The sequence below is a fragment of the Zootermopsis nevadensis genome, unplaced genomic scaffold (assembly GCF_977971745.1).
Source record: "Zootermopsis nevadensis isolate Lab colony 2312 unplaced genomic scaffold, Znev_1.0 Znev_ptg000002l, whole genome shotgun sequence".
In the NCBI taxonomy this organism is placed as follows: domain Eukaryota; kingdom Metazoa; phylum Arthropoda; class Insecta; order Blattodea; family Termopsidae; genus Zootermopsis; species Zootermopsis nevadensis.
The window spans coordinates 20952915-20978442 of record NW_028259134.1 but is presented as its reverse complement, the minus strand read 5'-3'; the positions used below and the strand labels follow the sequence as shown (position 1 = coordinate 20978442).

Sequence of the window (25528 nt, the reverse complement as noted above, 5' to 3'; positions counted from 1 at the left end):
TACCATGTTCACCACTGAACACTACTGCACCAGTTGATTCCAGTCTACCCTGTTTCTTTAAGATCCATTCTGAGATATTCCTATCTGTGCAGAGATGTTACAAGTGATCTCTTCCCTTTATTTTTCAAAGTAAATTTTTAAAATACATTTCAAATATCCTCCATGTATGCCACGTGTCCACTCATGTCATCCTTGATTTCACCATCCTAATTATTAAAATTATCAAATTATGAAGCTTCTCATAATATTCTGCAGTCTCCTCTTATAATCTTCTAGGTCTGAATATTCTCTGCAGCTTCCTCTTCTCAAAGCTGTCTGTCAGTCACTTAATTGTAAAGAATTTTGCCACCTCTTACGAAAATGGCTCTATGTGTCGGGATGTGCACTCATGTCTGCACTAAATTGTGTGTATATTTGTGCACTTGAAGAATTCATATATGTGTATTTACAGGATTTGATCTCCAGCTGCTAATTATGATAATTCTGTTAGTAGTACTACTACAAGCAACATACAATTAAACACTCATTGTACTTTCTTAAACGGAAGGAAGACTCCCAGAAAACGCTATATGCAACAAGCATCCAGTGTCACCATCTTGTCTTGTCACAGCAGATGATGAGAATTATTCAGACACCACAAGTATTTATTTTGTGACATTTCAGGTTCTCTTAGTGGCAAACATGAAAATGGCTGTCTTCTGGGTTGTTGTGTTATGTAGTGTGGCAGAAGTTTACCAACATTTCAGAGGTACTTGCTTATCGCCCTGATGATGACGGCAGCAAGCACCACAAACATCAGTTATCATAATACTGACACATAGACCTTTGGTATATGATGAATAGTGATTGCATAAAAAGAGAAAATATCAGTTGTATCTGAATGTATTAATGTACAGTGACCAATGTTACTAGCTGAATTCTGTCTTCACTTTACTAAAAACTGTCTGCCACAACTGATGGAGCATGTAGACTCAATGCTGAGATACTTAACTAAAATGTTAATATTATTCCCCAGTTACATTAAGGTGTGCTGCATAAAGGGCACAGAGAAATATATAGATACCACATACTTAATGAGAAATCTGCAGAGAAATGTATAGGTATTAGGCATTGCTTTCTTTGTAAGCAATGTAAAATTGGTATCAATATTGAGGAGGTTTGTGTAAAAGTAGATGTTAAAAAATAATTATTGCAAGCAAAAATTTTGAGGGAATATTTCATTTCAGTATTATATACATTGGTTTTATTTTATCAGTTGATTGTACTTTGCCAGTTATGTTTTTTATGTAGGCCTATTGGAAACTTCCTGTTTTGTTGTCTTTATATGTTTATATGTTGGTAAGGAACATGTATTGCTTGTAGCACTTTTAATTTAAGGTAGTGCCACAATGTAAAAGTCACCAGAATTTCAGTAGAAAAAATGTTTACGAGATTTTCTTCCGTCTATAACAATATATGAAATTATTTACTGAGTAACATGAATAGCTCAACACCATGCGTCTTAGCGAGGGTATGATGGTATTATTCTATGGATTTTCGTTTGTAAGGTTGTCTGCTCGATGTAACTTCCGGACGTGTGTCTTCTGTTTGATAGTATGGCATATAAGGGTTTGGTAATAAAGAATAGTATTGGAATTTGTTTATGTGGTGTATTTGCTCGACTTTGACAGGATTGGCCAAGAAACGTGATAAACGTGATCTCAGAAAGTATTATGTTCGTAATTGGCTGCTAAAGGGCATCGGGAATAGTAGAAGTTCTTTTTTAGGAAATGCGTTGTATGTTCATATATTAGTTCTGGGTATTGTATTTTAATATGCTTTCGTCAATGGTAAAGGAACATCAAGCAAAACAAGCTTCTAGAAAAGAGAAGCAAGGTTTGTGTGATTATTTTGTTTTCAGCTTCAAAAAATTGCGATTCCACTGCCTTCGTTCCGTTGTCCGAAAAAAATTATTGCTATTTTGGAGTAGCCTAAACGTTCCTTGGTCTTAATCCTTGGAGACATGAAGGTAATCCAAATAATATCGAAAAATTTATTTTCTATCACAAAGAAATATAATATGTCTCCATTACAGAGATCAATTTGTTAACGCTATTAAGGGAAATAATAGCTCTTCTTTTTTCTAAGAATCAGACCGAACCCCCAAACACACTGGACAAAATGTTAAAAGTTATTGAATATTAAATTAGGTTGTACATATAATAAACACCATGCATTATAGACTTATGAACAACACTCATAATCTTATTTAACTTTTGATTAGATGTATTGCTACCTACATACACTGACCCATCTGTCCACCCACACCTGTAGTTTTTGCAGCCTAAAGACTGCAAGGCAGACATGTATAATAATTTCTGCTGGTTAATGTGGGATAGTAACTTTTATTTTATATTTGAAGATTATTTGTAACAAATATCAGCCCAGCTGAAAGCATGTGGCTGTCTCAGCACTACAACCCAGAAGACTTTGTACTCATTGTGATTAGAGCCTCATATCCCACACAGTTGAAAGCAGTCTCACAGGATAGAAAAATATCTGATATAAAATAAGTATTTTGTATTTCATAACTGATGGTCTTAAGAAACTGGGACCACAAGCACCAGAATTGTAGTAGATAGGAAGCAGAACCATAACAGTTTTTTCACACACACGAAATGTTGCATACATGAAATTCATGGCTGCTAATATTATTCCTATTCTATTTGAAACTAAAGTTTAGTGTATGAAGCAAAAAACTTTTATGGTTAATACTCAACCTCATTATTAATGTCTGTTCTAGGCCTTGCTTTTTATGATTAAACCTGCCCCATCTATGATGTGAGTGCTTTGGGATAAAGGCAGAAACAAATATAATATTTTTGTCTATTTTTGTTGTTTTTAATACAGTGCTGTTTTTGACTTCTTTTTATGTTTAGTAACATTTTGTTGCTTAAAAGAACTATATAAAAGGCTGTTCGGCTCTAGGAAAGAACCATAGATCTCAAAACTGGGATATGTAACCCTATACATTATTCAGAATGACCCAGAGTCTTAAGAAAGTTGTGCATTTTAGGAAAGCACAAGATGTGTTCAGTGTACCTTTCATCATGTTCAGAACATATCTAAATTTAATAATGCATGTTTTAAGGACATCATGTTTCAGTGACATGTTCATGAAGATGTAGCCTGTTAATCTTCTCTGATTACATGTGTGCCCTCACAAAGCCCCAGTAGTAGTACGGTGGACTGAGATCTGAAGACCATTGCGGTCATTCAACAGATTTTGTTCTATATATATCCAGGAAATACAAAATGTGTTATCCAACTAATGCTTGATACACTTGTTACTTTCCAGTATTGCATATGGTGTACAGCAATGGATACCCTAATTATTCTTGGTTCATTATTCATAATCTAAAAAAATTGCATGCCTGAAAAGTTTGGGCATACACACCAAATAAAAGGTGCATGCAAGTTAAGATAAAAAGTGAGGTATGAGAAAGAGAGAGAGAAAAGTATAATACAGATATTGTGAATGTATGTTCTTCAGACTGAACCATTTTTGACTATTCAGAAGTGTAATGCTTTGTTTTTCTGATAATTTTGTTTGTTTACAGAACAAAAAAGAAAAGAAGCAGTAGCTGCTGCCAATAATTTAACCCAAGCCCTTGTAGACCATCTTAATGTTGGGTAATTATCAAATTCATACTTTTACACAGCGAAGTAAACATTATGCAGTAAAATGTTGGTAAACCAAGGAAAGCAAAATATATGGGCATCTATTAAGAAGAGAACATGGTATAATGTTGCTTGCTAATCCATACATGTAACTACAGATATCTGCCTGTAAGTAGTGTAAAGAAAAAAAATAAAGCTGTGCTGTTACATGCCATGTAGGCGCTTGAGGGGAGAGTAGGTATAGCTCCTACCTATTCTTAAGCTCAACACAAGATGAGGGTGAGTGGGCAGCTGTGCTTTACCCATGGGAGAGGACCCTGGTGCCCATTGGACAGGAGGCTGGGTGGACCCCAGAGTGTAGAGGAAAAATCCTCCGCCCCCATTGGGGTTCAAACCCCAGTCATCTAATCTGTAGTCAGTCACTATACTGAATGAGATACCCCACCTTCTCTGTAAATAGTGTAATTGTATCAAAACTTAATGTGAACAAAAAGGCATTCATGCCATATTATAAAAACATTGTAGAACTTAATGTAACCAATGTTTCAGTTGAACAACTCCAAGGTCATTGCCCCTCCTTCATGCTAGTAATGAATTTGGTATGTTGTAAGAACAATTGTCAGTTGCATTAAGTTTGAGTTGTAAGTGTTAGGGTAGTTATCTTTAAATAAAACCTAAATTAAATCACATTATTGGGATTAAATAGGTATTGTCAGTATGAAGTAGGCCTCAAATTTAGAAACTGGTACAAATGGTTTATCATGTTATTGTTGTTAATCACTGGCTATAGAAATGAATCAGCTACAGCATGCATAACCTTGAAACTCATATATTCGTTGTGTTTTATTGAGTTAACTGATTCCATGAAGCAGAGGCCTTAAGCAGGTGATTGTCAGTAAGATATTCCTTGCTTTTTATGGATTTAATATTTTCCTCGCATCTGTGCGCAAGTTCTCCCAAGTGCTCTTACCTTGGGGATTTCCATTGAACGTTTCATGCATTTCTTATCTGTCCAACTGCACTACATATCCCATCCAAGTGACCCTCCTTGATTTTGATTGCTCATAAACTATTTGGTGAAGAGTACAAATTATAGTCATACTTTTCTTCATCCACCACAGAGTAGCTCAAGCTTATTTAAATCAAAAGAGACTTGATGCAGAAGCCAAGCAACTTCATCATAGTGCAACAAACTTTGCCAAACAGACACAGCAGTGGGTTAATCTTGTTGAAAGTTTTAGTGGAGCACTTAAAGAGATTGGAGATGCTGAGAATTGGGCTCACAGCATAGAGGGAGATATGAGGACAATTACAAGTGCTCTAGAGTATGCATATAAAGGTGAGTTGCTACTACTGAGCTAAGCTCAGTGGCACAAATATGGAACGTCATGTTTTAGTTGACATTATTGCAACAAATCTGAACTACCTCACATGGTTTCAGAGGTCTTTTCTACGCAAAGACAGTAAGCTGATACTTAAAATGTTCGTCACTTTGGTGCTCAGATCTCCTGACTCCCAAGTCTTAAATGAGAACTTCACTCTAGTTTATTTTTGGATGGAATAATGCAGTTTTTCTTTCTTTTTCAGTAACTCAAGAAACAACATAGTTTTTGTACATTCACTACATTTGTTTTACCAGGAAAGCTGTAAATATTGTACCTAGTTTTCATCAACTTCATGTTTTCCCTGTCATGGTAATTCATTGGAATAATTATGGTATCAGTGACAAATAAATTTTTTTATAATTATGAAAACTCTTAATTATTTTTGTCAGCTACCTACCATAAACAGAATATTTAACTTATATTTTCTGCATTTAGGAAGATCCACTTCCCTGCTCATTTGGATCTGTTATGAAGTTGATTTTTTTATCTAGAATTTAGCCATGCCAAGTAATCTGTCAAATGAATGCAGTGTAAAATTCCACCACTTCAGAATCTGGCAATCTCTCTAAAGTTTTGAATTTGTACTTGTATGCAAATGTTTTTGACGTAAATACGTCTATTCGGAAGGGTAATTTGGCAAAAAAGCGTAACGAAGTTGTGTAAGATCCATACCAACAATGTGTAAATATGGATCGACAATGGTCAGCTTGTATATGAACTCCTGCGTGCACTGTTATGTTACCTAAGAAACTAATTGTTGCATCATCTGTTTACTCGGCATTGTATTACTGCCATCAACAGTCCGCTTTTGTTATTGCGGAAAGAGCTGAGCTGTGAATCGCTTGTAGAAGTGTGTCGTAGAGTAGAAAATATTGTGCTGGTAAAAACGTTTTCGAATTTCACAAGTACTTATCTTATATAAGAATTATTACATTACAGAGACGTATTTACGTCAGATTCTCCTGAACCGTGGTTCCACTCAACTTTTTTTTATAGATTGTCTGATTATGTTACATGCACAAGTCTCAGACAAATCACTCTAGTTGAATTTGGTTTTATAGCTAGCAAATGCTAGTAACAATATTACGTTTAGAGATGGCCGTTTTCTTGGTTGTTGCATCATGCAGCCTGGTTGAATTTTACGAATATTGCAGAGGTGCTTCCTGCACCCATCATCAGGGCAGTGGAACCTCAGTAGAAATCTACCAGAATATGCAATGCAGGAACCCAAAAGATAGCCATGTTCATAATTGCTGTTAGATCCTGAAATCTCAGAACATTACGTTCACAGCCATCAGGGAAGACTACTATAATGAGTGAATTTTAATCAGTTCAGGGGATTCATTTTCACATATCAAACATATGACTTCAGCAACAAATGTAGTTCATGCTTTATCTCCACTTTCATTTAAAAAGTTTGTCTTACTTTTATATGATATGCACTGAAACTGAATTATAACAACTTATCTTAAAGACAGTGTGGTTCAAAGTGCAATAAGAAGCTGGGGAACAATATCTTTATATGGCAGTAAGCTGAATAATATACAAGTCTATAATGTGCCAGAAAGTGTAAATTTGATTGAAGGAGGGAATGACATTTAATGAGTAAATTATTTTGATTTCCTGCTGTATGGAGCCTGAGTGATGGTGGAATGTCAATTTGTAAGACTACACAAGGCATGTAGGAGGAATAGCTGTAACATTAGATACAGTGGGTGGTCAATTTTACATTCTGACATCCCTGGTGAGATAGCACTAGGTAAAATTTCTATAGAAGGCAGAAGTGACAATGAGAAAAATCTCTACCTCTATTGTGAATCAAGCACATATGGACATATTTTATGTAGTGATTATATTCACTACAAGGTTCAGGACAGCCATAATAGAATTTCCTTAAATGGTAAACATAATCCAGATGTTCAATGCGTTCATAGTGTTCAAAGCACTTCTACAGCCAATATGCGTATTTTGTTTAGTGCGAACTTGACATCATGATACATCAAGCAGGAAAATTACCAGAACTAAAGACCAGCACCACACACTATCTATCCATTACACTCCCATAATCCCACCCACCAAGACGGCCATATTGGTGCAAGGTGGAGCAGTAGAAAGCGGATGTGTATTTAATATTTATCAGTACTTCACTTGAATGGTTTTGATATCAGCTAAGTTATATGTAATTAATGATAGAAAATGTGTGAATATGTAAACGTGAAGAAGTTCCTTTATTTTAAATAAGAACAGTGAAATTCAAGTAAGTGTCAAGAGGACGTCTACAGTTATGATACCTTGTAGTAATGGCCGAAAATTCTCGCACGAAGCGTATTTCTTGAGAGTGGTCAGAAGTAATTAAAATTAATTTGAATGTTACTGGTACATGATAATGTACGTCCACATATATTTGTATATGAATAAAAGTGACAGTGCTTAAAATAGTGTAAGTCGTTTTGATATAAAAGATAACAACCTTGGTGTCCTTGTATGGAGAAGAAAACTGTGTTGCGTGTTAATTTATTAGTGTAGTTGAGTTTATTGGTAAATAGTTACATTTTAATTCTCCCTGCCTTTATTCTGTAACATATGGCTTTTACGGTTTCAAGTATACGAACGTCGTGAGAGGGCCAACAAGCAGTGGTTTGCACATACTAATTATTAACAGGAGGCATGGTTTACATTTATCAGTGACATTAAAATATAAATTTTCTTCGTAATGTCAGTTAGGAATATTTTTAAAAGTTGTTTTACACCTTTGAACTTTTCTCACATTCGTTCTTTCTTAAGGTAGGGCATGGGTACTCTTGCACATGAGTCATCCAAGATCTGTGCTTGTAATTTACATGTTTGCTCTGATGTAAGATTCCATTATGTTGAAAGGAGTGTAAGAATTTTAAGTGCTGTATCAGACGTTGTGAATGTGTTGTCATAATGGGAAAGCAGTAGAGAGTTGCAGTTTATGTATAAGTTCCCATATCGTAGAAGTCTATACTTTTCCTGTGTTTCATTTTACAGGTCAGAATTTCCCATAGTGGGTGAGGTGGGATTAGCAGTATGCCGTTTCCGCCCCCTCCACCTCCACCTGGGCCACCAGCACCGACATTTGGGAGAGGAGGCCCCCAAACTTTACATGCAGATGGAGAAGGTAGAAATATTTTGCTGGATTCTATACGTCAAGGAACCACGTTGAAGAAAACTGTTACAAATGATCGTAGCTCACCCATGATAGGTAAGTTCTAACTTCCCCATGGGTATTCTTTAGGGGTGAACTTGAGTGCATCTGACTTATCAAACATCTTTTCTATTTGTGATAACAGAATTGAGCTGCAGTTGGTCACATAATATTTGAGTTTTGAGTTTTTCCTTAGAAATCTGAAATATCACAGCATATAGCTTGCTGCAAGAATATTGTACTGGGTTTTAAGGCAGGGCAGTAATTATAAGGTGGTGTCATTTTTTAATTTAACCCCTTGAAGCCAAATTTCATATAAATAATATATAAGAGTTCAATCTGTACTTCAGACAAAATTCTGTATTCTGTCAGTATTACAATTTTTTAATGCTGTTAAAGGAAATAATCCGAGTTTACTCTGAAAATTATATGAGCCCATAAATGCAAAATTCAGAGATATTAATTGATAAAACCTGTATTTCCCATAGACTTTAAAGGTTTGAACACCTAACTTAAAAACTGTTTATTTACCTGCAATGGATCCTACTTTGTAGTTGTGATGGTTCTCTTACAATAATGCCACAGTTAAGGATTGTATGTAGAAGTTACCTCACAAAAGAAAGTAATATTTTACTATGTAGCAGTGGATTTATATCTGTCTTGGGGACCTGTGATAAGGGGATCATGTAGTATTTGCATATTCAGCAGTGTCAATGGTAAAGATGGCTAAGTCTCAACTCATGCACATGGGAACAGTGGTTTAACTTATGATTTGCAATAATGACATTAAATGGAATTAGTCTGAAGAATAATTGAATGTACATTCGATCATTCATATGACGAACTGGGTAGCAGATGGAGGTACTGGTAATGGAAGATACGGTCATAACATTTAACACATTGTTTCCTGCATAGGATAGCAGTTTTAAAGGAAATCCAGTAATGATGTAAGTATGGTTGTTTCTATGTGCCACTCTTGATAAACTATGTATCATGCTATGAAGGTGGCTGTCATATAGGTTGGAGCACTGTGTAGTCTTTAAGAAGTTTATGAACATTTCAGAGGTCCTTGCCTCCTCCATCATCATCCTGAAAGAGAGTATCCTGTGATCCTCCTCATGAAATATATTTATGTTGATATTAATCTTCTGTCATCAATTATATATTTTGAGAGATTCATGTATGTAGTGATGGTTTTTTTTTGGGTTGTTGGAATGGTTCAGGCCTGGGACCATACACAAGGCATGATGAATTTTGATTATAGTAAACATTCATATGCCTAACTGAAAAGGTATGTTAATTACAATGATTGTTTAAGTGTGATTGCATTATACCATCACTCATCACACATTTACATCAGTATTTATTGTGCTCTTGCTCTATTGTAATTTATTGTATTGTAGCATATTGTAGCACTTCACTGGAACAACATACTTTGTCTGTTACACAGTCATTGTCAGGTTCATTCTACATTAGTTTGCTAGTGTAAGCGAGTGCACCTCCCTAATGTAAACATGTGTAATATGTTAATTTTATAAATTAGATAAAATTCATTAAAATAATAAAAGGGCATGGTAAAATCTTTTAGATGTTTTATCTGCTGTCTGTGTCTTGATTATGTGCTTATGTTGTTTTATCTTTGTCTTGTGTTTATTAAAGATTTGTATTTTATATTTTGTCATGTTGTTTAATTTACTTTTTGTAGGTCAAGTGAGCAGTGTCTCCAACAGTAATAATAAGAGTAGCAGTAGCAGTAATCCTAGAAGCAACAATTATGGAGGTGCTTCAGACATGTCACGAAATGGGCTTGGTGGACTTTTTGCAGGTGGAATGCCCAAACTGAAGCCCACTGGACGAGGATACAGTAAGTATTGAGATTGTACGATGCAATTTCTATTCTGTGATATTTTGTTAGAATGAAGTTGAATATAACAAAAATTGTATTTACAGGATACATAACTTCCTGTCATTGTTCTGAAATGCATCTAAAGTGTGATAGTTATAGGCAAAGATAGTATTCATATGTGAAAATATAATTAACATTTTTATTTTATGAATTTTTATTTTAATGGATACTATTATGCTGTGCCAAAGTTAATCACAGTTTTGCTATCAGACCACAAAAAATAAAATTATCCATTTTTTTATTAGGTTGTCGGTGAATTGCATATCACTAATTGATTTATACTTTGGTGTGTAATGCTGCTGAGAGACCAGTTGAAAAATATTTTCATGAATAAGTCATTAACCAAATTTTATTTCTAATCTATAGATGCCAGTAACACGTCTCAGAGCATGTCTAGAAGCTCAGGATCAGAAAAACCCAGTTTATCATCATCACAGGTATTTTTATATGTATATATATTTTTTATATGTTCTGTTTGATTGCTGTACAGTATAAATCATTGATTTTTCAGTGCTGTGACTTCATCAGCTTAATCATTATGACAGTTGTGCATATGTTACTGCAGTTAGAAATGATGACTTCAAGCTTGGGCAAAAAGTAGTGACACTGGTGCATGAAATGAAATTGTAAAAGTGGGCTTGTCCAGGCACCAGTGAATAAAGTTGGTAGGTCAGTTTATGCAACGTAGTTTGTTCTGCTTACTTGCTATACCCACAGTGGTCTCCTCTTGCCTTTCCCCTCCTCCTCATCTCTCTTTTTTTTCTTCTTCATTTCTACATGAATGACAGGCTTACATACCTCCACACCCTTCTGCCAATCCATAGCCTCTATTTTCCTTATATTAAATGAGGGTAAGATTATGATACCACTGTTTGTTTTGTGTCTGCTTGTGTACTCACTCACCCTCTTATTGATTTAATTAATTGTGAGATCAGATCTTCATGAAATAAGTCTTATCATAGAAGGACATCTCACTCTTTTTATTTAATATTCTAACAAAAGTAATACTTACATGGCAGTCATGCGGTTTATTGACGTTTTGTATGGTGATTGTTATTTGGCAACTTTGTGCACACTGTAAAACAGTTTGGCTGAAAGACATGCACACACACATGTAATTTTTATGAATTCATTATTCATATATATTATAGCAATGACCTGCATACAGATTTTGGAAGAGAAATGGTAAATGAGGTTATTTATATGAGTAAATATGGTGTTTGTCTTACGTGTTTGTGATTTTGATTTTGTTGTGTGTTTTATATTATAGCTTGATGACACTTTGCATCAACTTAAGTGCCTAATGCAGTTTTCCTTTCTGTTTTCTTTCTTGCGTGGTTATCATAATATAATGTCAAATTATGTCATTGCTGCCAACAGAGTTGGGTGGGGAATTTGATGACTCTTGTGAAGAATGCATAATATAAACAGTGGTTAAGAATGGATACTTGAGTTTATGGTAAAGCTCAGGAAAATTAATTTTTGCAGGCTCACGGACTATATATATATAATCACATTCCATTTATAAGCCTTGATTGCTTTGGTGTTAATGGTGTTCAACCTTCAAGATAGGCTCCCAGTATTGATTAGATAGCCAGAATATCTTTTGACAACATTGGAAAATAAATACATGGTGATTCATACACTTAATTTTTATCATCTGAGGTGCCAGTCACTCTCTCTGTGGTGCAGGAAATTCTTTGAATAGTCGGTCATATACTCGGCTTGTCTAAGAATAGCCCACTTTCTTTATGGAACCTGAAGGTTCATCACTGTCTAAGGTGTACCAAGTTAAAACTGTTTGCAAGATAAACTTTATATTTTAGTAAATTCATTCTTACCTGTTCAAATAATTTGGAATCTGCTAATAGCAAAGCATGGTTTTATGAATTATTCCCAAAGTTGGAAGATGGAGGTCATTCTAGTCTTCTAAATTGTTGCACCTTCTTCAAACCAGTTTTGTCTTCACTGTAAGAAGTCTTGCATTTGTGTTACGTTTTATTATATTAGTGAATTTGAAAGTTTTTATGTCCCACTCTAAGGTTAAATTGAATCTTGTAACATCACCAAGATGTTTGACTTCAATGGCTTCAATAAATATGTCTGTCACTTGACATTTAATGTTTGAACATAGAAAGCATGACAGACCTTAGAAATCCCATTACTGTTTTACTGGTCTGTGAATCAGACGTTGGGAACTACTGGCTCTCAGTTACCCATTTAGCACTGGTGTAAGTAATCAAGATATTTATAAACCCATAAAATAGTTTTGACAGAAACAAAATTATATTTCACGTCTGTTGAACTTTATGTTTTGTGAGATAGTGTTTATTTGAAGAATACAAGCAGATAATTTTATTGAACTTTTACTTCGTTAATAATGATATTTGCTCAGATACAGGAGCATCAAAAAGCTTATGGCTTGTGATTATGGCAAATTATATACATTTATTATGTGTAATTTATGAATTTGAATAGTTTACATTAACATGTACATGTCATGTTTTCCATTTCCTTAGCATAATACAGTCTTATAAACATTCTACTGAGAATAAAAAATGTTGGTGGTTCTGACAGTATTTGTGTGGCATTTTATGGAAAAGATTGCCATGTTGTACAAATTGAATGACACTGCTTAACATGATGTGTCAGAAAACTAAAACGTTCAGTGACACAGCATTTTTAAAATCAATTTATTAAAATATAAATTTATATGTGTGACGTACATGATTTTAATTGCTTGATTGTAAAATAATTGACAATTTTGGTACAAAGTAAACCTTTTTTTAAGGATTCATAAAATGTTACTGATAATAAAAGTAATTATCTGTTTTCATAATCAAGTTGGTTTAACCATATCATAGATGAATGTAGCCATGCTTTATTTAGTAGTTTGACTTACATTTATTTTAAAATTCTTGCCATCCCAGATCATAGCATCTTGTTAGTTTAATCTGTCTTGTATGTGAACAATACACATTGCAACTGTCATTAGTCAGATATGAGTGAGAGCCTATAGTATGCATGTATTTGCATGGAGTGTAGCATTGTTTTTTAATGGATCTTGTAATTGCATGGTAGAATGGACTAAGCAGTAAAGTGCACATACCGTCTGCTAGTCCTGGATGTGGTCGGAATCAGCATGGCTGTGCTCCAAAAAATCATAAATCTGTCCTCAGTAGACCTGGATTCAAGTTCAATGAAACATCTGCGACAGGGGTAGGTACAATAGTTTTTATTAATTATTTATATTATATTGAGATATGTGTGTAATTTCCAATATATAATGTGTTCCGCATTTGTGAGCATCAAATACGGTTGGCATGAGGTGATGGTTTTCTGGCCCAGCTGCATTTACTTGTATTCACTTCTTGTACGTACGTCAGTGTGTGCTGAAGAACGGCAGTAATAACAACCATTGCAGTAATGACTATGTTTGACATAGCTCAGTCTCTCATGCTTGCCTATGTGTTTGATGCCCAAAATTTAATTCCAAACAGAGGTAGGGACTTTTCTCTTTACCACTGTGTCCATACTGGCTCTGGGATCCACCCAGCTTCCTTTCCGGTGATGGGAGTTCTTTCTCTGGTTGTAAAGTGACCATAGAATGAAGATGGTCATTTACCTTTGTGTAGTGCTGAGCTTAAGAATGCATGGTTTTGATATTTAACCTTAGGGACAGCTTTAATATTAAAAGTAAACCATGTTTAGTAGGTAGTGACAAAACAGTCTATTTCTGCCTAATAATTTTATGTGCCACAGGATTGAGGAGATGCCCATTTTATGATAATTTGAAGGCGTAATATAAAAGTTTACTTTTCCAGAAATATGATAAGAAGACCCTTTAATTTTTTTCATTTTTAAGGGGATTTGAAATACAAAAGAATATAATTTTGAGAATAAATGGTTAATTAATTTTTACTGAAACGTAGTTGCTAAAAAAAGCATCCTGTTCATAGTTTTATTATCCTCATGGCGCACCTGTATGAAGTATGGATTATAGTGGTCCGGTATTGAATATTCAAAATTAAATGAAATAATCCAACAGCTTATATAGACTGCTGTCCAAATGTGTATTCCAATTCATTATTCATTACTCAAGAGATTGAAATTTGTGAACAAAACTTAGTTCAACATACTGACGTACTGAAATTTATCTTTTGTTCTTAAGAGCGAAGATCCTGTCCGCAGACCGTTTCCAGGAGATGTTAAAAACAGAGGGCCTCCCCCGCAGCCTCCTCCATCTACACAGAAACCTTCTATGCCTACAGTAAGAATATATTTATAAATTTTCCAGATTTGTTAATACACCTAACATACCACAGTGCCTATTAAATGTATATTTTAAGCATTTAATAATACGTTTCAGATAGGATAAAACATGAATGAGCACCATGTCCTGGAAATAGAAATTGTTTACTTCCTGAATGTCCTTAATAAGGACCAGCATAGGGCTGATACCATCAAAACTGTACAGAAATATACATAAATAATTTCTCATTTGTCTTTATAACCTGTGGTGTGATACATGTTTGTTAAGCAAGCCAGTAACCAAAGAACACTGAGAATATATGCACCAAATTTCATACTTCTGTATTTGGATGTTAAAAAACTTTGTGTGTGTGTATAAAAAGCTGTATAGACATTATATTGCTGTTTGTTTCAGAGCACATCAGATTCTGTACTGACAGGCAGTAGCTCAGCTTTAAATGTACGGACAGGAAGTAACAGCACTTTCAACAACCATGATCACGTGAATAACCGAAGCTTCCTACATAGTGGTGGTCCTCCTTCCCTTCCCAGCAAACCACCTGTAGGGGGTTACGGTAAGCCAAACTTGGCACCCAAACCTCCTGGTATTGCTCCAAATGCTGCCAGCATCACCAATAAACCGTCGCCACCTCCTAAGAAACTAATAGTAAATGGTACAGTGGGAAACACAAATAGACCTCCTGTGACACGTGCACAGAGTATGCGTGTGCCAAGATCACCGCCTGTTGCTCCTCCTCAGGGTCCTCCTTTTCCACCATCAACAAAGAATCTAGGGAATTACCGTGGAGGCAATTCAGTTTTACCATCATTCCATCAGTCCCAGGACTCATTACATCAATATCGTACAAATCCTCCTCCTCCCCCAAGAACTGCAACATTGCCCTCAAATTTAAGTCATCATGGATTGAAGTCATCTGCTCCGCAACCTCCTGCAACGCCATCTTCAGGTTTTCATAGATCTGGAATGGCGCCTCCCCCAAGACCTCCTGTGGCCCGACCACCACCACCCCCATTTCGGTCATTAGGTGGAGGAGTAAATCCTCCGCTATGTCCACCACCACCGCCGCCAACATCTGCACCACCACCACCCCCGCATAGAACTTCACCTGCACCTCATCCGCCCTCAGCACAGACAAGACTGGCTCCAGCCGTGAGTACAGTTAATCCAGAATAACACTCACTCACTTAAGAGGATTATATAAAATCCAAAAAAGAGATTGATATCTGTAAGAAAATAATTATTAAATATAAGTGCAATAGTTTTTCCATTCAGTTTAAGTGTTTGTATTTTAAATACTTCTTGTTTTTTTGGACACATTGTAACAGTGTTTCTCTTGAAGATTTCTGTCTTCTGGGTTGTTGCGCTGTGTAGTCTGGTCGATGTTAACCAACGTTTCAGAGGTCATACTGCCTCCGTCATCAGGGCGATGATACAGTGTTTCTCTTACACATGTCATTATGTATACATGTATGTCTTATCTAGTATAAATACTTGTCTTTATGTATTACTCTGGATGTTATCAGTATGTGATACCTCTTCTTTGACGTTGTTTCTTATGTTAAAGCATGTTAAATGCTGAAGAGCTATAAAAGTATACATAGAAGCTTCTTTTTAAGAGAATAATATAAAATATACTTCTAAGGAAATGCAATATGAAAATGTATTTGAACCACAATTGATTGTGTCTGAGTTTCAGGTTCCAAGTTCTGCTCCTCCTCCTCCTCCGCCAGTTCGGAATACTTCAATACGAAATGGGGCATCATCATCTTGCAGTGAAATAGAGTCCAGGTTTTCTGACTGTTTTCATTCTGTGCATGAATTTCCAACTCCGCAACCGTTCCAGAGGGTTTTTAAAGTTTACAACAGTAGAAATGGTAAGTTAAAAAAGAGAATATATTTATATTTAAGCTCTCAGCATAGAAATAGTGCATATGAATGTGTTTTATTAACAACAAAAAGTAAACCAGCTCAAATAATCGTGCAGTGCTAGTACATGAACTACATTGAAATGGTGTACTATTTGGAGTACACTGAAATTCCAAAGTTGTGCGTGCCACATCACAGCTAGCAATGACTTTACCAAAAATATGCATTCAGGGGACAGGTTCCATTTTCCACAGTACATTTTATTCACAATCAAAAATGTCATTAGGGTGACATATTTTGACCTTGCAGGGTCATTCTCAGGCCCTTATGGATACATTTATAATATAATGTGAGGCAAAATTATATATATGTAATATGAAATGGCAGTAGAATTGTAATTATTTCCTTAAATGTTGAAGTTATTAGTCAGATGATTAAAATTAATGTGAAATTGTGTACATTGGCAGTGTACATGTTGCCCTAGTAATATATTTCACTGGGAATAAAATATATTATGTAAGACGGAACCTCTACCTTCTGTATAACCTGCTAAGAATCACAAATGGATATATTTTTGGTTTCTTTTTCCTGTATACAGTTGTTCCCTTTTCTTTCAGTAAAACAGTTGGTAACATATGCTGCTAAGCAACAGGCCCCACAGCCACCCATACACATCCAGTTGAGTGGCAAGATGTACAGTAGTGATACATCCAACTGCTAGCAGCTTGTGCTCAGGATGACTGCTGTTTAATTGGTGTGGTGCTAAAATAATAAAGACTAAGGAGCTGCAGGTACGGTCTCAGCTTGGCCAATAAATGTCAATGGGCAGACAAATATTACTGTATTTTCTCAAATACCCTTCATTCTTGAAGAAACCATGCACACCATGTCTTAAGAAATAACAATTTTTTATTTGAATTGGTTGAAGTATTAACATATACGTGTTGAGACCAAGCGTTCTGGTATATAGTGACTTTAAATTAAAATGTGGTGTTCTTCATTTATTTCTTCTGCAGCCTTGTATTTTGCAGGATCTGTTTTCCTGCAGAATGAGAATGGTGCATGTTAATATTTCAGCGGCATTGTGTCACTACTAAGATGTTACGTGTTCAAATCAAACATTAAATTGTGCAAGCTTGAGGTAAAAATATTTATCACTCCACTACATGGTGAAGATCTGTGTCCTGTAAATAGTCGTCCCCTGTACCATGATGGTCGTCATCAGTTCCACACTTATTAAAGCTCGTTTTAACCGACGTGGGTAGAATTCATGCTCTCGCATTTGTTGTCCACATGCAAAGTGGCTTGATTTTCCTCGGTGGTGTGAACTTATTTTTCCCTGTAGTTATCCATTTTGTGTATTGTTTTTGCATTGCAGCTATAAATATAATTACATTTTTTTTTTCAAACATTCTAACCATCAATCATCAGCTTGTCTCAAAACCTTGGATTCCATGTTCTTTTGCTGCTGCTGCTAGGGCTTTTAACTGGCACAATTTGATTTATACTGCACATTGGAACTGCTGCTTGTTGCTTATTTACAATGCTTTTGTTCTCTTTCAGGATATTTTACTTTCTATTCTCAGGAAGCTCTCAGACTACCAGTGCTTTGCAGTATCAACTCTTTTGTTTCCCTTCCATGCCATTCCTTAAAAATATTTTCTATCAGCATGCAGTTACTGATTTCTTCCCCTCTTGAGTTATTTTCAGTTTTTCACAACTGTGAGAGATCGTAAAAGCGCATGTTTAGCAGAATGCGTGACACCTCAGTACCTTACAGATTAACATCCACTTGTACTCTATGGCTGCACTTGGTTTGGCAACATGGATATACGAAATCAACAGGAAGTTTTGACATTTATAATGGAATTTGGAATGATTACTGTTGCCAACATTGTCACGAATAAGCCACACATTCCATTTTTTTTTAAGGAAAAGTGTTTGGGGTATTTGACAAAATGCTGTAGGTATTTATTTTTAACTCTAGTAACTTTCTAAGAGCTTAGGTGAATAGGTAGGCCTGTCTGTCAGTCAACATTTATAATCAATTAACTGTTTATAATGGATTAATCAATAAATTACTTTGCTAATAGTGGTTCACAATGGTTTATTAATTTATTAAGTGAATAATAAACATGATATTGAATCTGTGACAAGAAAACATTAATTCATTACATTTTGCAGTTTGGACAGTGTGGAGACCATTTGATAAAGTTTTGATGATCACAGTAATATTTAAGCTACATTTTCACTTCTGAATTGTGCAAATTAATGATGTAAAATAACATGTATTAACTACTTATCAGTAACATAATTACTCATCTTGATTAATTAGGTATAACAGCCATGGTAATAACATTAATGTAACCACAGGTGGCCAATTTTGAAGTTCCAGTGAACAGTCCAGCAGTCCGTTATTGAAATTTATGACTGGGCATGATTCAATGAGAAAGAAGTAAACATTTGTTTTGATATTTAATTTGACTTTCAAAATAAAGTCTTCAGATGCCAAGTGTACAATCCATGCTGAAACTGGTGAATCCAAAGTAACTAGAATGCAAGGAAATGTTGGCATAACTGGATGCTGTGTACATGTGTTTGTAAGAAGATTAAAAAAAACAGTTGTGTACATTTGAAACCAAACCGCATTTCTGTTCTCAAGTACACATTCTTTGTTATTGTCACTAAAAATGTACATGTGCATTATCTCACTGCCATTAAAAAGAATTGTGTGACTTATATGACATTTGTGGTATTATATTTTTTTTCATCACCAAAGTGGTTTGTTTTTGTGCATCAATCAGAACATTCTAAAGACCAACATTTTAAATAATGCATTTTATTGTTGAAGTTTGTGCAAGTAGAAGAGTATAGTGAGGTTGAGGATGTTGGATCTGTGTAGTTTGATTAACAACAGCTTAATGTAGCAGATCTGATTTACTTGGGGTACTTATATGTTGTTATGTTTTGAAAATTGCTGTTTCCTTTTGGTTGCACAGGGAGTTCTGCCTAAGTGCTTGGGAACCAGTGCTCTGGCTTTTATATATTAGTAAGGTTCTTTGTTCTCATTGTCTGTCATTCATAATATCTTGAACAGTTTGATTGTCTGATTTAAATTTTGATTCTATGCAGTCAGTTTTTCCCATTTTAGATGGTGGAGGTGTTTTGTGACTTGCTGATGATATACTTCTTATTGAACCACAGAGACAGATGCAGCAGGTCCCTACTTGTGCCTGCAGCATGTGGGATCTTAGAGGTTTATGTATTTCAGGGTGATCTTTATATTCTGAAACATTAGTATAGTCATATTGTTATTCCAGAGCTGCAATGTTAGAGCCTCTGTTTGGCTCCCCATGCACTTCGTAACATGTCGCATGAAATTATTTGTAAAGAACAAGAACTAGGTGTGGAACCTGGCTTCTCATCTTTTTCTCTTATCATGTGAATCAGTGCTGTTAGCATGAACATAAATATCATGTTCAAAAAATTATATCTACATCATATTCCTGAATCTAGGTCTTTTTTAATGTTATACAGTTTGAGTGATGTTCACACCATTCTGCTTGTAAATGTTTGTGAACTGCTCCCTTTTCTTATTCTCTGATATGTCCATTTCCACTATCATTGAGTACAGAATTTTCATCATACACACCAGATAGCATTCTTGACACTCCTCACATAGGTCGCAGACTTGGACCTTTGTAGCACTAATGGTTATTATGTTCTAAAATAGAAAACATGTTATTTCCACATACATGATCTGTTACATCTTTAAGCTGTGACATTAAGTGCAATGTGGTCACATGTAATTTCACATTGGCAACCTTTCGGTACGTAGTACAGGTAAGCCTTGATTTGCGCCGATTCAGAATAACGCCAAATTTGAAACCAGAAAGTCAAAAAGTGAAAAAAAAATATTTTACTATTATTTATAACATTTTACAATGTATCTCGTACTGATTCTTATAATAAATCATAATTCTTACATCACTGATTTTGGATAAAAATTATAAATACAATCATCTCTGCAATTACGTATGTTTCGTTAACGCGAATTTGCTCCAATGAGATCGATGAATCGCTAAAATCTGTTTGTGAATTGCAAACTTTTGCATATGTGAGTTAGCTCTTATGCAATTTCATTCCTGGCACTTTAAACTTTCAAAGGACTAATTTAATCTCAACGGAGGTACCGGAGTTATTTAGTAAGCGATTTTCTATAGGTAGGCGTCTTACATGAATGCAACTATCGCATAACAGCAGAGATGACTGTACACATCAATCACATGAAAGAATAGCAGTCAATCGCTGGGACCAACGAATTGCCAATTGTAAGTGTATAAAATATATTTTTTAAATTCCCTTCATTTAATTTACGTTATTTCAGAGCTTTAAATGTAATGCCATTATATTACTCGTCAATGTTTGGGTGTTGGGAACGCATGTCATTGACTTCCCATTGATTTACATTATAAAAGAGTTTCAATTTACGCCAGTTCGTCCAGGAACTCATCCCGGGCATAAATCGAGGGTTGCCTGTACTTGTATGTGTCACTGGGATTGTATACTGCTCCAGATTTCACTTTCGTTTTTGGTTGCAACAATGTGGGTTTGTACTTTTCATATTAACCTGTTACAGTCTTTGTTATAGAACATTGTTACTAGGTATTCAAATTTTGAGAGAACATGGTGACATAGCCAGTTTGTGTCTGGCTCCAGATTCTGAGTGGCCACATACCACCAACATCATCCTGATGGGTTGGTTTCTTTGCTAGATGCTCTTCTGGGTTGTCTGGCTGGTTGTTCACTTCCTTCTGATAGTGTTGAGAAGGTGAATGGACTTGCTGGCTGCAAGCCTGGTGACTTGTGTATGTGGTAACTTTGCACATCTAGATTATAATTCAGTGTTGCTGTCCAGTAGCCTAATCCAAAGAAGAATGTTATTGTAGCACATCACTGCTATGATGAACATTTTTATGTGTGGCCTAACTGTTAGATCCAATAACTGCAAATCTTGGGGTGGCAATAATCTTCCAAACTTTAGCAAGTAGTTTTTGGAAACTGAAGTTTTTTGTAGGATTTTTCTGCTGTAATTATCTATAGCTCAATTCTAATAAAATTTTAAAGGTTGGGCACACTTCACTCTAGTGGATGGAGCTCATGGCTGTCATGAGCTGGAAGTCAAAACAACTGGATTTAGTGTTTATGCTTCATTCATAAAATAGGAAAGGTGATGAGCATTATTGTCAGTAATTAAAAGGGCTCTGCCATACAGCCAATGTTTGTTGAAGTGACACAGAAGTCATATTGCTTTGAACCTTTTTAAATTCATGCCAAAGATTATGCACAGGGATATCTTTGGATTAACCCAATCGTGAAGTGTTTGTAGGTATACCATGTGTCCTGGATGCAGCTCCAATGGGTGTTACAGACTTTACAGCAGTCATGGAGAGCTCCACAGATGCATGTTTTCCGTGTGACTTGGAAAGAATACTTTAAAATAAAATTAAGTCAGGCCAAAATTGAAAGAAATTACTGATAACAATGGAAAGAATGATGGATGGGGGTGTAACTATTCATAGAAGAACAATAAGTGTATTTATGTTATCAGAAACTAGTTAAGCTTCTTAATAGAAGTCAGGCTTTCTCTTATTCTCACATAAAACTACTTCGTAAAGTGTAAAGTGAGCAGGTGACATTGTTAGCCAAATGTACAGTTGTGGTGTGACCAGAACTGTAATAAATTGAGGTGTTGCGAAATAGTGGTAGCTAATGACCTCTTGAGCTTTTCCAGCAAATAATAATAATATATGGAAGTTTCAAGTTGACACAGGTAAAGAGTGAATGTGCTGTTACGTTCACGGCGACTAATCTCTGTGAACTCTATTGGCCATTTTTATAACTGCTTTCAGTGATGATCAATAGTGTTATTACCTGCTTGGCATTAATTGCCCACTCTGTCTTACATTAGACTTGAATTCCATTAAATCTGAGTAGATGTGCCCATTCTCATTTCTGCATGAGACAAAAATACAGTTTTATGATTTTATTTCATATGGTTCTTAATGTTTGTACATTGGCTTGCTCTTAAGATTCAATTTCAAAAATATTAATGACAAAACACTTAGTTTCAGATTCAGAAACAGTGTTCATATTGTCAATTATTGTATTATATTATATACTACAATATTGTTTTGGGTCTTAGCAGTCCTTAACACTTTCAGTAATTCCCAGTGGTAACTGTATGTACCACTACCTTTAATCAGCAATTTGGCATTTTGCCCACAGAGTGTACTTATGGATTTTGTATGATTCTGAATGTAAACAGTGATTGTTTTATGTTGGATTTGAGGTTTTCACAGCTGTGAGTCTGAGTTGTTGCGCCATGTAGTCTGGTAGACATCTACCAGACTACACGGCGTAACAACCCAGAAGACAGCAATCTTCAGTGATTATTTTCTTTACCAAGGTCTTTTTAATGGAGACTTTTTTTCTTTTTGGTAGGAAGCGAATTATTCAGAGCAACTTTAGCTTCAGAGATTTAATTCAGAATTTGCTGAATGTGGTTCTAAATTAAACAACATGGATGATTTAGGGATATGTTTAGTGTGCCTTCATTGTATCTTGGTTTTGTTAAAAACATTGTTGATCCTTTATGTAAGTTCAGTGTAAACCAGCCATTCTGAGCTATAAAGTATATAGCCAGGTAAAATATGTTCTTATTAGTGCTGTTTCTTAACTACAGACTCTTCATTCATAGTGCTCACATGTTGTGTAGAATTTACACTGTTTGTACACTAATGTACAATTTCCAAGTTGTGAGCTCCAACAAACAGCTTCATTTAGAAGTAATAGTTATTGAGAGAACATTTAATTAGTACTGATAAAATTATTAGCATGGTACATCAGTAAGGATGTAATGGGCAAGACGTGTATGATGATTGAGAGAGAAATGTTGCAGTAAAATCATTTTATACAGGTTGATGAACAAAAAACGTCCAAGTAATAATTGTTAAATTAAATAATTTGATATGCTTCTGAAACTGTATCACTACAAGTATTTATTAATTATTTTGGTAGAATGATATATCAAGCAATGGAGGGTCATACTTATTACCTAAATAAGACATTTATTCTCTATTGAAAAGAAAGAAATACAAGCTAATTGTTTTTTGTATTTTCCTTTGGACAGCTCACCTTGGAAATTGGTACCCAATTTAAAATTATAATTTTTGTGTGATGTTTTTATGCCAGTGGCTGTGGTTATTAAGGTTTTTAAGCACATTGAAGGTCACAAACCAAAAAGGCAAGCACAAAGATTTCTTACAAGAGGTTTTCTGTGTGTGCACGTGCACCCGCGCACACTTGCCTGGTGGGTTTTATTAGTGGGTGTAGAAAACAAAATGGAAGACTGATTGAAAGTTTGCATCAGCTTGTTAAGCAAGTTAATCACTTTAATAAATGAATAAATGTGTATTTTGTACATTATGTTTGTTATTGTTTAACAACAGTGTCATAGATGCTTTTGTGTCACTGGCTTTTAAAGCCACTACTTTAATAGGAGAGACATAAAATCAACATTTAAACAGTAATTGCTGCTTAAAGTATTTAGTAATTTTTGGGTAACATTTTAGCAGTTTAATATACATTATAGTTGTGTTTAAATTTCAGTGTGGTTTTGTTTCAATCTATTTTTTACTTTTATTAAAATGAATGTTATTGAAGATTACCCAAGTGATTGACTTTTATTACTATTTGCCAATTATGTGGCTCGTTAACTTTGCATTTGTTAACATACAGCAACTTTCAGTTTGTTTCATTATGTTCTTTGGGTTCTGGCAGGCAGTTCCTTTTCTTAATAACCCAAATAATGTTAAGTCCGGGATGTTTTCAGCTTTAGTTGAGTGAACTGTTAATGTCATCACAGGATCTTTTCTTGAACAGTGTCAAATTGCTTTCTTTTTTTGTGTTTATAGTTAGTGGTGAAAAGATATTTTTGACTGTGCTATTCCTACATGAAATCAGTAACAGGATAGAATTTAATAAACATGGTAGACAAAATATACAGAACTCTAAATCTGTTTATGTATATATATAAAATTGTACTAAAATTTTGTCTCATTACAGAGGCATAAATATTTCATGGTAATATTTATTGACAGTTTGAAAATCTTTAGTCAGTACACTTTGTAAAGTGCAGTATTTCGGCCACAGGGCATTAGACAGATTACAAATTATAATCAGTATTGTCTATTTATGAATATCCACTGCTTATATGCCCATGGTTTCTTAAACTTTATTGTGTGTTCATTGTATCTATGGTCTATTCAGGACGTGTATAGAGCAGATATCAACAAATAGTGGACAAGGAGTGATATTTTGGCTTTATATTGTTTGAAAGGTGGAAGTACCTTTGACTTTATTTTGTTGGTTTGTGACAGTGGTGCATTTTTGAAGCAAACTACTTTCTGGACATTATCCATCGTCCCAGATTAAATAAAACATGACATCATGTTTTATTTAATCTGGAACAGTGGATAATGTCCAGAAAGTAGTTAGCTTCAAGTACCTTTGAGCATGTACATTTCCTCATGCCTTAACCATTGTGAGGTTCATCCTATTCAGTTCATGTAGTCTGAGGCTGAAGCACTGTCATTTAATTGTGAACAGCACATCACCTGTTTTTGTTCCTCCTGTATATTAACTTCCATTCCATACACATCTTGAATAGGGCTTAATGAAGACTACAAGCATTTTTTGTTCAACCTCCATGCTTCAGAAAAATTATGTAGTTCACAATCATTCTTAACTCATTACGGGATTTTTAGGCAAGTTTTGTTAATTAGGTATGTTCAGATGAAAATGAGGTTGCCAATGCTCCATGTAATTAAGGTCAATGAGTGTATATATGTATGCATGCATGATGCATAGTCAGTCATACTTTGGTTTAACATTTGAGTGCTGTGAAGCTTATTTTCCCATATGTGAAACATAAATGTAATACAAAACTTATTTCATTCAGCAGCTTATTTGCATCATATAAATTGGGACTGCAATCAAAATTAAGCTGGTCACCAATTACAACTAATTTTAAACATTGTGAAAGCCTTATAAGTAATGATAGTCATGGCACCCTAAAATATTTAAATTGTGGTATTATTAGTTTTGGGATGACACTGCTTAGTGAGGTGAAAAATTCAAAGGAACAAGTGGCTATTATATGAAGAAACTTGATGAGAAAAATAAACTGCCCCAGTAAATGCGGTGTT

The 25528-nt window shown here is 34.9% G+C and overlaps 2 protein-coding genes across 8 annotated transcripts; both read left to right on the top strand.

Annotated features, from left to right (window-relative positions):
• The first annotated feature begins 1369 nt into the window (after positions 1-1369).
• Blos1 (biogenesis of lysosome-related organelles complex 1 subunit 1) lies at positions 1370-5414 on the top strand. 2 transcript variants are annotated; one of them, XM_022058199.2, is made up of 4 exons: positions 1370-1510; positions 3600-3672; positions 4782-4999; positions 5248-5414. In XM_022058199.2, exons 1-4 carry the CDS (start codon positions 1495-1497, stop codon positions 5265-5267), a joined length of 327 nt encoding a protein of 108 aa, XP_021913891.1. In that variant the 5' UTR covers positions 1370-1494; the 3' UTR covers positions 5268-5414. The 2 variants fall into 2 exon arrangements, with proteins under 2 accessions (XP_021913891.1, XP_021913890.1); XM_022058198.2 differs by lacking the exon at positions 1370-1510 and adding an exon at positions 1553-1875.
• Positions 5415-5833: 419 nt separating this feature from the next.
• On the top strand, positions 5834-18998 carry Vrp1 (Verprolin 1). 6 transcript variants are annotated; one of them, XR_002542189.2, is made up of 10 exons: positions 7112-7302; positions 8058-8271; positions 9920-10078; positions 10487-10557; positions 13202-13339; positions 14292-14390; positions 14787-15542; positions 16090-16267; positions 16877-17050; positions 17823-18998. XR_002542189.2 is itself a non-coding variant. In XM_022058191.2 (9 exons), the coding sequence occupies exons 2-9, from the start codon at positions 8097-8099 to the stop codon at positions 16978-16980; spliced, it is 1680 nt and encodes a 559-aa protein (XP_021913883.2). In that variant the 5' UTR covers positions 5834-5925; positions 8058-8096; the 3' UTR covers positions 16981-18998. The 6 variants fall into 6 exon arrangements, 5 of the variants coding, with proteins under 5 accessions (XP_021913883.2, XP_087212610.1, XP_021913885.2 ...); XM_022058191.2 differs by lacking the exon at positions 7112-7302 and adding an exon at positions 5834-5925 and having other exon boundaries at positions 16877-18998; XM_087356484.1 differs by having other exon boundaries at positions 16877-18998.
• The last annotated feature ends 6530 nt before the right edge of the window (positions 18999-25528 follow it).